Source organism: Chaetodon trifascialis, chromosome 2, assembly GCF_039877785.1.
Source record: "Chaetodon trifascialis isolate fChaTrf1 chromosome 2, fChaTrf1.hap1, whole genome shotgun sequence".
NCBI classification, from domain to species: domain Eukaryota; kingdom Metazoa; phylum Chordata; class Actinopteri; order Chaetodontiformes; family Chaetodontidae; genus Chaetodon; species Chaetodon trifascialis.
In genome coordinates this window covers 2,755,008-2,770,897 of record NC_092057.1, presented here as the reverse complement: position 1 = coordinate 2,770,897, position 15,890 = coordinate 2,755,008, and the positions used below count along the sequence as shown (strand labels likewise).

The window sequence follows — 15,890 nt, the reverse complement described above, 5'->3', positions numbered from 1 at the left end:
CTGAGTGCTCTCATTACAGCGCCGGATGGAGGAATTAGCGTACATCTCCACATGCTCGCGCTCATACTTACTCGTCATCTATCCTTAATTGTTGTTCTCCGCTGAGACGTCTTTGGAACCAAAACATCGAGGTCCCCAGGCTGATGCACACATAAACACACACACACACACAGAAAACACACACTCTCAGACACTGTCCTTAACATCCTCCCAGTGCTGTTGGTACTGGCCCTCTTTGAGCTCAATGTCTTTGATGTTCTATTCCTACGATACCCACAACCCCACAGGGTTTCTTGTCCCTCATTGGGTCCATCTCATTATTATACAGGAGACACTTGAGCAGGTCTCCTGTTGCCTGCTGAATATCTAACTGGTCTCCTCTAGTCTTTGAGGTAAATACATTCTAGAGATGGACCTTGTAAGTGATAGAAGGTGGGGTGGAATGACTTCTTGTTCCAAATTATTCAATTGTTCCTCTTAACTTAATAATAGTTTAACTCAATAAAAAATGAGGAGAAATGACTGCTTTGCCACCGCGTGTCCTTTTGAAATTTTAATCAATTTCCTTAAGTGTGTAGCAGCTTGTACATTTAAGCTATTAGCATGCTGAAAGGCACCATAGCACACAGTTGTTCGACTGCTCCCTAACAATGGGTGCATGCTCACCAGGCTGATTGTTAAGTGACTCTAGAGTAAAGTGTTTTCAAAATGACTGATGTACATTGATATTCTGTGCTTAGTAATGCACTCACCTTGCTCAGAGGAGAAATGCAGATAAGATGTTGCAGTAGTATGGCAGCAAAAATACTTTGACAGTGGAGACAATTAAGAAAGGTGTGAGATGATTATTACTGGAGACCTTGTCTGCTCTGCAGAGGCCACTGAGAGGGGGAGGAGGTGGTTTCGGGAGGAAGTTATTCCCGAAGTGTTACAGACAGCCGTCTGAGTTTCTGACCACTTTTTGACCACTTGTGTGCAAACAATTCAATGAGCGAGTCATTTTATTGTTTGCATGCGCCTCTTTTGTGTGTTTTTGTGGTAGAGTAAGAGGAGAGAAAGACCACAAGCTGATGTAGACGATGCACAGTCAAAACATTAAAAAGAACGCTTCACAAATGTCTTTTGTTTGTGGGCTGCTACAGACGCTCACAGTGCTGTTTGGTGAGGAAGTGGTTTACCTGTTTTCCGGCTGAATACAAATGCAATGAATGCATAATGAAACCACATCAAAATGTTATGAATCATGGGCTGAATTATGTCCAAACATCTATTGGAAATGAAATGGAAATATCATTTTTCATGATGAATGAATGCAAATATGAAAGGAAAACTGTCCGTAGGCAATGAGATTTTCTTTGCACACAGAAGGTGGACAGGTGGACTGCAGCCACTCAGAGTGTTTACAACACATGACACATTCACCCATTCACACACAGAGCTATGTGGGGTTCACAGATCAAAATGAAGAAATAGCCTGTGAATGAAAGTTATATTAATTGCACTTCTCGCCCATCTGTCCATGTGTATGCGTGTTTGCGCTTACAGGCTGAAGCCCTTCACATCGTACAAGTTTCGGATGCTGGCCACCAACGACGTGGGAGACAGCGTCCTCAGCAAAGAGACAGAGGCTGTTACAACCCTGCAGGATGGTGAGAGACTGGGAACGCTGATGGACAGAGGAAGATGTGTGGATTTGGAAAGATGATAGAGAAGGACTGTAACTGTCTCTTTCGTCCTCACTCTTTTCTCTGTTTCCTGTCCAGTGCCTGATGAGCCTCCAGTGATCCTCGCAGTGAAACCAACAACCACTACCTCAGTCCTGGTGCAGTGGAAGGTATTTCAGGCTCCTAACACAACAGTGATCCCTAAGATACGCATGCATTATGTACGCACACAGCTACACAGCAAAACTTTGAGTGCAGGTTAATCACCTGCTTGGAGAATGAGACCCCCGCAGACTCACTGCGCTCAGTATTTGTACGTGTTTGTGTCTGTGGATGCAATTATCATTATTTATTGAACCAGGAAGGGTCAGAGGGCAACACCGACAGATTGGAGGGATGGCGAGAGGGAGGGACGGACAGACGGAGGGACAGACAGTCCTGGCTGGGGGAGAGAAATGATCAAAATCTTAATGAGGATATACCAGCAGGAGAGATTTTAGAGGGCAAGGGAAGCAAACATCAGCAATGTACAACAACAGAGGAAAAGAGAGAAGGGACAAAATCAAGGCGGGATTGCAGCAGCAGTGACATGTGAAGAGACGGTAAACAAAGCATGGCTACTTCACGGCTTGTCACTCTTCCTCTTCTGTTTGGAAGCGTCTTCTCTCATTCCTTCTAGCCCTACGTCAAAACACAAGGAGGCAATGAAAAACAAAGTCACCAGCAATTTCATCATCCTTTACAGGAGTGCCAAACCCACTGAAGCATCACTGGGTCTGTGCGGGTTACAGCCAGACCAATCCAGCAGCCCTTTAAACTGGACTCTGCTGATAAAATACTGCTCCGCCAGCCTGCCAGTGTCCCGTCAGTCACCTCGCTACGCCACGAAAATGAAAATGAGCTCAGTGCAGAGTTCGCAGAAGTTTCTTCTTTCTGTGAGAGCCGGAGTACTAATACCTCTTCATATGCGCCTGTGTGTGTTTCAGCCTCCCAGTGATGACAGTGTCAACGGGATGCTGACTGGATACCGGCTGTATTACAGAGAGCTCCCAGTAAACGCCTCCAGTGTCACTGAAGCAGAAGTCCAGGCAACCAAAAACAACACCACAAGTGCCCTCATTACGAGTGAGTACCGATGCTAATGTCAACTGTTCGCTAAGCTCTGCCCCCCTTACTTACTGTTGCTGTGCCTGTTAGCCTGTGACGCTGCTCAGCAGATATGCAGTTTACAGTGATTTAAGGGTCAGTCTTGTCATTTGAAATGCTTGGTAATTTTTTAAACTTGATTGCAAACAGGGGGTACTGTCGCTTGGATAGTTTATCAACTGTGGCCAGATAGCTAACTGAATTAGCATTAGCTCTGTGAGTTGGTTAAAGACACATTCTCCGGTTGACTTGACTTGTCTCCAGCTGACTTATTTTATAAGGAAAATGCTTTAGATGATTACGTACACCACCTACAAACAAACGTCCAGCCAAACACGAACGAAAGAAAAGTCCTGTGTCCTGTGGCTTGGAAGCTAACGATGAGATCACCAAAATGTGGTGCAAGATGCGTCGTTTGTATTGACATCCAGCAGAAGAAACAGAGTTTTACAGGCTCAGAGAAGTTCAAGAATCCATTGCTTGATAAACACAGTGTTCCTGTGCTGAGGATTTAGCTTTAAGAGTTGCATGTCATTCATGTGGATTGGGAACACGGATATTGTCCTTTGAAGATATGTATGTATGGGATCCAAACATCACCTCCTGGTACTCACCTGAGTACCTTACTGAAGTGTTATGTGCTCCCTGCACAGACTTATTTTCACTTTTTCATGTTTTACTGTGAACATTTCAAGAGAAAATGCTTTCTGGATGTGGAGAGGAGAAACAAAGTGCATTAACAATGTTTACAGGTTTACAGCTTCACTTTGTGTTTACTAAAGATCTTTTTAACGTGTTATTCTGCAGTGCAAAACCAGCATTCTCAAGCCAGCGCACAGTGTGTGAAAAGATTGTTATTCAGAGGTCCTTGAAGAAAAAGATGTTTTCAAGTGTATCCTCGTTACATGAAACCAGGGATGAACTGTGCAGCCATGATGAGAGATGAGCAGAGAGCCCTCAGCGGACCACTGTTTTCTTATGAGGCCGCCCATGGTGCGCTGCAGCTCGCCTGTATTAAAATATGCTTATTTAGTGCACAGCCTGAAGTGCTTCATACATGTACAGACTGAGCATCTGCTCGACGATTCTCTTTACGATTTGCTGAGTCTGACACTGAACAATTTCCTCTTCAAGGCATTTTTTTGAATGGCATTATAATTACACTTGAAACATGCATTGATTTACGCTCTGTCCGTCTCTCTTCCCAAGCCAAGAGCACCTTCAAGACAGTCAGCAGTGCCTCGCTAACGGAGTTTGAGTTGACACGTGAGTAATTTCAGACAGCGCTGGGAAGTGAAGCTCCTGGATCTTAATGTTTAACATTGTGTTTGAGTAAACATCATAAGTGACCAGTTTGTAGGACAAAAAGAACAAGTGGCGACGACAGCTATGTGATTTACATGCATGTTGTACAAATGCAAATCTAAGTATTTTTATGTCTTTGTAGAACTAAAGAAGTTCAAACGCTACCAGATTGTCATGACAAGCTACAATATTATCGGGGAGAGCCCACCCTCCGCTCCCGTCGAGGTGTCTGTCGGAGAGGCAGGTAGGTGGAACGTCGAGGAAGCCGCTGGTCAGTGTGTGGTCACTTCCTTTCACCAGCGTTTTCTCTTGTTGGATGAGGCCAGAAAAGCAGTTTCATTGTTGAATGTTTGTCTTCTCTCCCCTGTGTGACACACTTAGCTCGTTGTTGCATTGTGGGTATATAAAGGGGCATTTAGATAGAGCTGAGCCTTTACATTGTCTGACATGAGTTACTGTGGGCTATAAAGATCCTTCTTCTTCTTTTAATCTATCCTTACTTCTCAATATATCACTCTTTGAGCATGAAAGCACATCCTTGACCTTGGAAATAGTAGTTTAACTGACCAGTCCCATCTCAAGTTCCACTTACTTGCTTCTTCTGGAGCGTTCAACCCTATCATGGTTTTCATCAGCAGATGGGTTTGCTCAGATGTTATGGAGATGAATCTGCTCACACACAAGCTCAGCAGCCATCACGGTTTCATCTGTCGCCGCTCATCTGTGTTTGAAGACTGTGTGATATGAGTGAAACCTCTGGAAGAAGCCAGTAAGAGGAGCTTGAGTTGGGATTGTTCTGTCTGCTCTCTGTCACTCTTTCCTTTCTTTGTCTCCTGAGGCTCACTGGTGTTCCCTCATGGTGTGTGTGTGTGTGTGTGTGTGTGTGTGTGTGTGTGTGTGTGTGTGTGTGTGTGTGTGTGTGTGTGTGTGTGTGTGTGTGTGTGTGTGTGTGTGTGGACACATCTGAAGGTCGTCAAAAGCTGCACAAGGTCATCAGTTTTGCAGTAATGTCCCAACCCCTGTTTAAATTTCACCGGAAAGTCAAACCATGGATCCATTAGACAGACGGGAGAGCAAATATAACTCTCATGCATACACTCACTCACACACACACACACACACACACACACACACACACACACACACACACACACACACACTCTACTACTACTACTACTACTACAAAGCAGACATACACACCAAAGCAGAGCGCAGGTGAACAGATTTGCACCACCAACACGTAAAATTTGCATTTTCTCTCACCATCTCACACTCCCTCCATCAAACCCACATTGCATTCATATTCAACGGTTGTGTGTTGCACGTGTGTGCGTGTAGGCCATACATATCACATGCAGACGAGTGAGAGGTGAGGATAAGCAGGGGGAGCGGGAGGGGGAGGCAGAAAAAGGCTGAAGTGGGATGATGAAATGGGGTGATATGGCCTTTTCTCTAGCCTCAAGTGCACACTGCTGAGTTTCATGCATATGTGTGGTATAGTGGAGTAACAAGGTACTGCCTTAGGCCTGTTCTAATTGGAAAGGTAGAGCATATCTTCCCCACTTCCCATTCGAACACACACACACACACACACACACACACACACCCAGCAGCAGTCTAACGAAACGCCTCACTCTCTGCAGCCCCGTCGGTGGCCCCTCAGTCTATCAGAGTGTCAGCTATGTCCCCCTCCATCCTGGAAGTGACCTGGGACACACCCCCCCTCGAGACTCAGAATGGACTCATCCAGGGATACAAGGTGACACGCAGAAAACAAACACACCAACGCGAACACACACACTCGCGACAGACACGTTGGCAGGACAGAAGACAACCCTGACGTTGGAGTGCTCAGGCCGCGAGCGTCCATGCGAGGAAAAGCACACGGCTGCACTTAAAACGCCTCCGTTCTCGTCTTGGAGGGGTTTTGCTCTGCTGCACCTTCAAGTGTCCTATAGAGACGAGAGAAAGAGAGAGAATTAAGTTAGAGGAAGAATCTGAATATCCCTTAATGGTTTCGGTATCACTCCTCTGCCTGTCTTCCCCCTCAACTCCCCTGTCCCACCCCCTCGCTCTTAGCACTTCAAACACAAGGTTATCTGTCCTGCTTTAGACACATTGATTTCTGCTGGAGTAGTGGGGGAATAGAGAAGAAAGAAGGGAGTGTAATATTTGCAGAGTGAAGGAATGAGATGAGCAAGTGATCCCTGTAGAATCCTGATTAGAGCAGAGGATCGAGGGAATACGTTTAAACTACCAGAGACGGACAGACGCGGGGGGGGGGGCGTGAGGCTGAGGGGGTTAATGAGATTAAGACGAGGGTAATAGAGCAAAGAAAGAATGTTTAATGAATTTATAGGTTCTGGCTCCTGTTAACACCCCGACTCTTTGAGCTGAGCAGCACAGACGCCAGGTAGCACCGGAGGTAGGCTTCACTGCAAGTATGTCTTCAGCACTGGGAAGTTCACTGAATGCTCCAGAGGGCTTGTTAAACTCACTGAAGGTGATGGGCGAGGAGGAGCAGATGATACCAAACAATGCTAGTGCTGTCCAGTGGAGTTTCCCACACACACCTGATGTAAAAGGTTAGCAAATCTTAATCTGGGCCGATTTTGCACAAACCATATTTTGAGTGACGCAGTCCAGAGTTTCTTTGTCGTTTCGACTTGTAAGAATTCATTATATAAGATCGTTTTCAACTTAAGGACAGTAGCGACATCCATCGTGCTGTTTGCACCAAATTGGGTCAGTCGTTTCTAACAGGAGAAGCTGCAGACACCAACAAAAAGCTGGAATTGATAAGCCGGTGCCTCCTTTGCAATCAAACATCCAGCTGCTGTTTTTCATCAAGCCTCAAGATCCTAAATCTTAAACAAAAGAGATTGTTGGAAAATCCATTTAAGGTTCTAGATCTTATCAAATCATATCATAATCATGTTCATGACAGCTTCAGATTGTTTTTTGGACTAATCCTGATGGTCTCACTCTCACCAAATACCAAAATAGATCCAGTAGAACGGATTACACAATGGCCTGGATTTTTTACGAAAGCAAGTTTATTAACAGCTAAATGGAATTATCCCTTTTAAGCAGAGAGTCAGACATTTTTATTTTAGATTGAGTGTATGGATGTATGATATCTCATTATTTTAAGAGCATGTGGAAGGACAGAGATGGTATAATGCTGCCCTCAAGTGCTACTCACGCTGCGACTTCCAAGTTTGGAAAGTGTAAATATAGCTTATGGAGCTTTGTTGAGCTTCCTGTTTGGAATAATAACAAAATGAACCCATTTACAAAAAGCAGCTCTTGGCTGTTGTTTTACTTTAAAAGCCAGACTGCTCAGGGACAGTTCATGTTGGAGAAAACAGCTGCATTGAATGCACATACCACATAAAACTTAACAAAAAACACAACATTGAATGCTGTTTGCTTGAATTGCCAAATAAAATGATAATTCGCTTTTTCCATCATTTGCCGCCACAGATCTGAATACTGAAACTCACTGAACCCACATTTATTCTGATAAGCCGTGGAGGGCGGCATTAAGTCATAGCAAGAAAACCACGTGTTGCTGTTGGCTTTCATGACAGGGATACCAAACACATCAAATCAGCCATATTAAATCAATATCTGGCAGTTTCTCACTTTGTATTCCTGGTCGGCACACAGGAATCTGACATGATGCTCAGTCCATCTGTGCTTAGAAAAGCGACGGTTTCATGATTTGATTACAGTTTGAATGAGCTGAGGAGCCAGCCGGATGCCTGTCAGTTAAAACGTCCTCATGCTGCGGACGAACGCCTTCAGAGCGAGAGCACACGCTGCTCTCCTCCATGTTTGCTTTTCAGCGAATTTACTCTTAAAGCTAAAACAATTAAGCTGAAGATAAATTCGCCATCATGAGAATAAGTGCGTCAGTACCGCTGTGCCTGTTTTCTCACTGTAAAGGCTGTTGTGTCTACAGGATACTTTTTCTGATTCATTTCTAATGCATGAGGCTCAACCACCTCCGTAACCTCTGTTAGAGCTATCTGATGTGGCTGATGTGTGGGGAAAGCCAAGGCAGGTCTCAGCTGTTTGTGACACATTACTAGATGAAAATATGAAATTAAATGAGATGCAGTGATTTGCAAAAACATAGAATTAAAGTAAGTAGCTGGAGGTTTAAAGAATATCCCAGTGAATGTGCACCTGTCCAGCTCCGTGCAGAGCAGGAGGCAAGCTGCTCGAATGCATCAAACACATGTTACTGGATATGCATTTATATAGGCTGATTACTGGCAGTGCCATATTAAGTATATAGCTTTTTCTTTTTTCTCTCATTACGTACAGCCTGTCTCATTAAAAGTGTGTGACCTAGGCTACGATATAAAGTCACGCATTCCACATTTCTACAATACTTTTTCGCAAGTCACCACAGTCACATGTGAAACTTTAGCAAGAATGATAAATTGGTCTGTCTGAGATGCCAGAAAGCCACAGAAGCATTATCCCTCAAAGAAAACTAACAGAGTCTGAACTTTAAGCCTGCTTCATCACAGCTTTGAATATGTTTCTCTGAAAAAGGACATTTTTGGCATCATTAAATCGTGATGTTCACAAACTACAAAGCTGATATTGATCTCATGGTACTGAGTGCAGTAATCAGCTGACCTTTATTCGCTTTAAGCTTGCAAGTATTGAGCAGGGCGTCCCGTGTGTCTTCATTACTGGCTGATGTCATGAAAGTTAATGGTCATGTCTGTGATTACTGGTTCCACATAAGCATGGCAGCATGAAAGTCTGCTACTTTTTTATTGTCTGATTACTTTATTCGTTCACATGAGCAAATGACATTTACGCTACTTACAACACTGAAACAGCTCTGATGAGACATCAGCACAGCGTTCTGCCTGTAACTGCCTTTTAATGTCACTCAGCATATGATGAAATGATGTATTTACTCTGAGCTTAGTGGTTACGGGATTTAAGAATTAGATCTCCTTTACCCTTCTGTTAAACTGTCGACGGCAAAACGAATCCTTCCTTAACCAACTTGTCCTCCTCGTAAAACGGCACCTGAGCGCTCTGGATTATAAGAATTGATTGGGAGGAAAGGACAGAAAGTAAATAACATATTATATAATTGGAAGAGATGGAGTGAGGGAGAGGAGAATGTAGGAGCAGTGCTGGTAGTTTGGAGTAAAACTGAGGCAGCGTCGGTGACGTCTTCTCCTTTGTTGCAGATCCACTACTGGGAGAGGGACAAGCAGAACCAGAGCGAGAAGGTCAAGATGGTCTTTGTCCCCGACACCCGCGTGCATCTCACCAACCTGACCAGCTACACGCCTTACCTGGTCACTCTGACTGCCTTCAACACGGCGGGAGACGGCCCACCCAGTGACCCCCGCGGGGCCCGCACCCTGCAGTCTGGTAGGGAGTGAAGCATCATATTCAAGTCTTTTTATTTTATTTCATTCCTCTTACTTCATTTGTCCTCCTCTGTGTGTCCCACAGCTCCCAGCCAGCCCAGCTACCTGTCCTTCTCAGAGGTGACGGAGGGAAGCGTCAATGTGTCCTGGGGAGCTCCGCTCACTCCTAACGGACAGGTGGAGGGCTACAGGCTCATCTACCAGCCCACCGCTCCTGTGCAAGGTACGCACACACGTGCTTAACGCACAAACACACAAATACACGTTGAGGAGGACGCTGACGTTCGTTTTCGACTGTCTGTGTGAGGGCAGGAGTGAGCAAAGTGGTGACAGTGGATGTGAGAGGCAGCTGGCAGCGATGGCTGAAGGTCCGGGACCTGATCAAAGGAGTGACGTATATGTTCAGTCTGCAGGCCCTCACGGTCAGCTATGGACCGCCAATAGCAGCAAACATCACTGCTCAGCCTGTGCAAGGTAGGCGTGGCCGTAACTCTGTGTGCTGTGTGAGCGTCTCTACTTCAAAGGACCATGTTTAGGGGACAAATATGTGATTATGGTCTGTTTATAGGGATTCAGCTAGGATATCCTGTCCTTCAGTGTTTTCATTTGATCATCTTTAGTTATTTCATGCTTGTTGCACTGAAGTCAATAAACTAAGAAACTAACCAGCCATTGTGGTGAAGGTTAGAACAGGAAATGAACGCACATCCACACAGTCTCTTCCCCAGTGACAAAAACAAGTGTGTGTGTGCCTCTCTCTGACACTGCAGGCTCCCCTGGGACGCCTATGGAAATGTCCATCACCAAGACGTCCTCTGCGCTCACCATCCACTGGTCAGAGGGAGATATCGGTGCAGCACCTGTCACTGGATATGTCATTGAGGCTCGTCCTTCAGGTAAGCTCAAACACAAGAGCGACACCTGCCTGATCTGCACCTTTCCTTCTTTTCATCCATCAAGGAAGTTAAAGGGAATTTTCACCACATTTTATGCAAATGTCCAATCAGCGTCGATGGTAAATGTAATTGGTTGACACTTTGAATTCCTCAGTACCTGCTGTATTGATGGACAAAGCTGACCAGGGGTCACACCCGTGTTGCCTTGTATCACCAGCCTGATTACTTTGTTGGCCAAAACATAGTGTCGGGTGACAGAAATACTTACTCAGTGGTCACCTTGGCCCTGCTGGTCTTGTATTTCCCACTTTATCTTCACGATCCTGAAGAAGGTCTCCAGCACACCTCTGTCCAAGTGAGGAGAAAAACTTTTATGCTTAGTAACACACACTCGGGCTCCGTCAGGGTTGGTGTCGGTGACAGCATCCACAAAAAGTGCCTACGCTGATATTCATTGCAGCAAAATGATTTAGTTTCTGCTGGCATCGGAGGGCAGTTCCAGCAAAGGCACCACCAGTCCTTGCTTTGCTCTCGGGTTCTAGACGGTCCCCCCCGGCCTCACAGCCTCGGCCTCTCTCAGCTGCATTTCTTTCGCTGTACTGCTGCTTGGATAAATACAGCTGAGTCAGCCTGAATACTGTAAAACGTATCCTCGTCTGAAAGGTTTAAGAGGCCATTTTCACTGTGGGAAACATAGCTGGCTTTACAAGCAAAGGGACCAACGTTTTGTTGTTTGAGCAGCATCGAGCTGCCCAGAGGCGGAGACTACAAATCCAAGATGAAGTAGGCTGTAGTTCATCCTCGGCCCCAACTACGTCACTGTACACATCAAATGACGGTGTCAGACAGATGTTGCAGCTTTCTCAGTTTTCTTTGCTTTCTCTGTCAATATCGCACACACCGAGGAAATTAGTGCTTAAACTGACTGCATTTTCCATCAGCACTGATTGGACATCTTCATAAAACGCGGAGGAATTTCCCTTTTAATACTGCCTTGCACAAAACCTCACTGAGTGCAGCTTTCATCAGATTCATTAAGACCTGCTGTGCAAATCAAGTCAGCTGCAATTTTCTAATAAAGATCAACAGAGGTGTAATACCGAAAGCAAATGGCTGAGGGAAGCTGTCTCTGGTATTCATCCACCACTGATAATAAAGGTGCTAGCCATTTTATTAATAGTAATAACAGTAATCATCGTCCTTACCACATTGACATCATTATTATTTCAAATGTAATTTGACAATTTTTCATTTTCTTTCATCACATTGTGACAATTGAAAGAGAATAATTCACACATGAAGCACCATCTTCGCCTGCCCGTCCATCAGACTGAGACACAACTCCTCCTCCTCCTCCTCTCTCTCTCTCTCTCTCTCTCTCCTCCCCCCCCCCCTGCAGATGAGGGAGTGTGGGATTCCTTCATCAGACTCCTCCCTCCCAGCAGCAGGTCTGTCTCAGTGCCGCTGGAGCGCCTGAGGTCGGGGATCAGCTACGAGTTCAGAGTCATCGCTGTAAATCGTTATGGTTACGGACAGCCGAGCACACCCTCTGCTGCGCTCGCTGGTAAACACACACACACACACACACACACACACACATACACACATACACACACACACACACACACATACACACACACACACACACACTGATGGAGGTCAGGCTAATGAGCAAATCCAGGGTGATCCAACTTGCGTGATTGGAGTTTGACTGCATTTCTAGTCGGATGGAAACGCTGTGGGAAGTTACAGTGATCGGTGTGTGTCTGCTGCCATCTAGAGGCAGAGTCACACAACTACAGCTGCACTCATATCTGCAAACTGAAGACAGCCTGAAAGTCTCTCTGCATTTTTGTTGACGCCAAATTCAGATATTTCTCAATAGATTAAATATTAATTGAAAAGAATTAAATCCAGACATTTATCCGTCTTCCTTTGTCTGACCTTATAAACTGATCTGAAAGAGAGACTTCCAATCATCTTAAGTGTTTGCGTCAGACAGTTTGAGTCATCAGCAGGCTGAGTTTTATGTAAGAAAACGCAGTTGAAGATTGGTCCTCCAAATATATGATTTTCACACTTTGAAGAGTGTTCTCTGGTCCTGTGGGACAAACCAAAGCTCCGATTTGAACAAAAGGAAAAGAGAAGTTTGCATCTCCCTCATGTGTCCCTCCCTCTCCCCCCGTCTCTTCCTGCAGCGCTGTCAGACCGTCCTTTCTACGAGGAGTGGTGGTTCCTGCTGGTCATGGCCCTGGTGGGGCTCATTCTCATTCTGGTCCTGGTCTTCACGCTGCTGCTGCACGGACACAGCACCAAGTACAAGGCCTGCGGCACAGGTCTGCGATGCGATGGTCACTCTAACGTGATGCTCCAGGCTGACATTGATCCAGCTGGGTGGAAATGTGTGTCTTTTTTTGAGTGTGGTTTTTGGATGCAGTTTTCTCTCCTCGGTCACTCTCACGTTCGGCCCGGTCGCCGTCAACAGGCTCAGCACATGTAGGGTGCATGTGATTTATAAAGTACTGCACTTTTTGTGATTGTAAAAAGTTGAGACATGCATCAGTTCACTTTGTAGAGCAGAATTGCCTGTAGCAGTCTTGTTCCTACAGGACCACCTGTGAGGCTGTATGAGAGAGGAAAACAAGGTCAGCCTTGTTCCTTCAACAGGATGATTCGGGACAAACAGCTCCCTGAAGCATCTCAACCGAAATGATCTCCCTGAAGCCTCGCTGTAGTTTCTGTAGGTTTTTGGATGTTGCTTTAGGTCAGTGCTGAAAATAAGTTTCTTAATTAACACAAGCTTTTGGTATTAATTTAGGTTATGCAAGCTAATTAAAAAATTCACAACTTGCAGCTATAACTTAAGTGAAACTAGAGCGTCTAATCCACAGTGAGATGTCATTTAACTGGAATGAGAGTGACTGTTTACAGGCTGTAACATGTAAGAGGACTTCTAACACTTACACACACATATTATCTGTTTATCAGCATCTCACTGTACGTCAGGTATCTGCTGTATAAAAGCTTCAAAGTTTGCATGAAACGGTTCCCATTTCTGCTATTTTAGCTAAAGCCCCACTCAGATCAGATTCAGTCCTCCACCCACAGTAAAAATATGGTAACCAGTTTTCATACTCAGACCTAGACTGCTCCATCATATCTCAGCTCGCACCACCTCCACAAGGTCAGTCAGGGAGCTGAGCAGCCTGGAGTCTTACTCAAGGATGCTCACTAACATGGATTGAAGGACAAACTCCCTCCTCAGTGTGACAACAAAAAAGTGTTAGTTTGTCTGATGTGTTGCCCAGTTACTCTTCCAAAGCTCTGGCTCTTAACGTCGAGGCTTTTCTTCCTGTTTTTATGCGAGTTTCTTCTCCTCTCAGGCTTCCTGTGATGTTCTCAGCGCAGCAGTGCTGTTACAGTCATTTGCATATGTGTGTGTATGTGTGTGCAAGCATGCATGCCAACAGCTGTAATGCAAAGTTAGCCCTGACAAGCGCAGGTTACATCAGGACAGCTGTTAATCTGAGTTGCCAGGGAAACCTTGGCACAACCTCTGGGCAGTGGAGCGATCAAACAGTGAGGGAGGTGCCGTAGGAGGAGGCTGCAGGCGGGATGAGCGCACACAAAAACAAGAGGGAAGGATGGACAGGACTGGCACGATGACATTGTTTTCTTTATTGGTCCAATTTTTATGGTTATTGATGGATACATTACAAGATGTTGTGTGGTTACTCCCTGAATGCCAAATCGGGCATCCCAATTCAATTTGCTCCTTCTCCTCGGGCCCGAGAGGTCGCTGAATACACAGTGAATAAAGCAGGGGATTGAGCATAAACTCAGAGTGCAGAGTTTTCAGCTGCTGCCCCATACGTTTGACTGATCTGCTTTGAATTTTAGAATTTATCCGGACTGATTTCATCTGATTTGTCTCGTTTTCCTCCAGGGAAACATGTGTCCACGGCGGAGGAGTCGGTAACTCTGGACAACGGAGGTTTTACTGCTCTGGAGCTCAACAGCAGAACTCTCAACACCAAGAACTCCTTCTTGAAGAAGAATGGGACCAGGTATGCACACACACACACACACACACACACACACACACACACACACACTCTCTCTCTCGCTGGATTTGTTACCATATTTCCTCAAATAGTGACAGGGGCCTTTATTTACCTCAACTGCCGAAGGTACCAGGCCTTATTTGAAGCAGGCTTTTATTAAAGGCAGGCCTTTATTTCTCATTCCCTCTATTTTTGATAGAATTTTAATTGGTCTTATGTTCGTTCAAAGCCTCATTTTGAGCCGCTCCCATTTACCCTGTTAAAGTTACAGCGTTACAGTGTTAATACAAACTCAACACTTCCTGTATCCATTTCAGATTAAAAGCCCTCTACATTTCAGTGGACAGAAATTTCTTTATAAGGCTTTTATAGTGAAATATTTGTAGGAATGTGTTCAGGAAAACTGTTTGGGATGCAACATTCCCATGGCACTTGAAATATAACCCCCGGTGGTGCTTGTACGTTACTACAAAATACAGTTTGGTTGACATTAACACACTTTCTCCTCTAATGACTGAAATCAGACAATAATACTTAATGTGAGTAATCCAGAACTACAAGGTGTTTAAAATAGCATGATTGTTGAACTTATTCAATTAAAAGGGTGGAAATATACACTATGCTTAGTTGGCATCCAAATAATATGACCCCCCTTATTTTTCCCCCTGGCCTCTAGTTGAGACTTTTTATTCGTTGGTGTCGACTATGACCAGGCCATTATTTGAGACCTGGCTTTTATTTGACTACTATTTTTATGTAAGGACATACAGTATTCAGTGCTTATAGATGTTAAATATATTGTTAATGTGTGTGCGTGTCCAGGTCTCCTCCCAGGCCCAGTCCAGGTGGTCTTCACTACTCTGACGAGGACATCTGTAACAACTACAATGGAGCTGTGCTCACTGAGAGCACCACACTCACAGAGAAACCCACTGAAGTCTCTGAGTCAGAGGTATCTCTCTCTCTCTCTCTCTCTCTCTCTCTCTCTCTCTCTCTCTCTCTCTCTCTCTCCCTCCATCCATCTGTTTCTCTGCCTCTCTCTCCAATCCAAAGGCTCGATTGGCCTGAGAGGAAAGAAACCTGACATTAAAAAGAAACTTGTGTCACGAAAACAGCACAAAATTTTGTGTCGTCAGCCTGTGGTGAAGAAAAAAAAAGAAAAGGTGGGGGTGAAAAATAAAGAGAAAATGCTCTAAATCACTGAGCCCTCTCCAACCTTCTGCCTCCACTGTGGATTCACTAGACTGAAGTGGCCATTTAAGAAATATACCGTGTGATTTCAGCATCTTCAGTTCAATTTCAGCCTTTCCCCATCTGCCTCTGCTGTCAGATGATGGCAAATGTGACAAAAACTAATGGCCAGGTAATGGTCAGCCAGCCACAGATGCACAGATGCTTTCG

General features: G+C 45.0%; 1 protein-coding gene across 2 annotated transcripts in view; it reads left to right on the top strand.

The window, feature by feature from the left end:
* Positions 1-15,890, top strand: part of sdk1b (sidekick cell adhesion molecule 1b) — a 234,843-nt gene that overhangs the window by 216,898 nt on the left and 2,055 nt on the right. For both annotated transcript variants that reach the window (XM_070981407.1, XM_070981414.1), the window contains exons 32-45: positions 1,546-1,649; positions 1,764-1,834; positions 2,651-2,789; positions 4,020-4,076; positions 4,258-4,359; positions 5,759-5,874; positions 9,344-9,530; positions 9,615-9,752; positions 9,842-10,003; positions 10,300-10,425; positions 11,825-11,989; positions 12,624-12,761; positions 14,372-14,492; positions 15,312-15,441. In XM_070981407.1, coding sequence (XP_070837508.1) covers positions 1,546-1,649; positions 1,764-1,834; positions 2,651-2,789; positions 4,020-4,076; positions 4,258-4,359; positions 5,759-5,874; positions 9,344-9,530; positions 9,615-9,752; positions 9,842-10,003; positions 10,300-10,425; positions 11,825-11,989; positions 12,624-12,761; positions 14,372-14,492; positions 15,312-15,441 — 1,756 coding nt within the window. The remainder of the gene's footprint in view (positions 1-1,545; positions 1,650-1,763; positions 1,835-2,650; positions 2,790-4,019; positions 4,077-4,257; positions 4,360-5,758; positions 5,875-9,343; positions 9,531-9,614; positions 9,753-9,841; positions 10,004-10,299; positions 10,426-11,824; positions 11,990-12,623; positions 12,762-14,371; positions 14,493-15,311; positions 15,442-15,890) is intronic.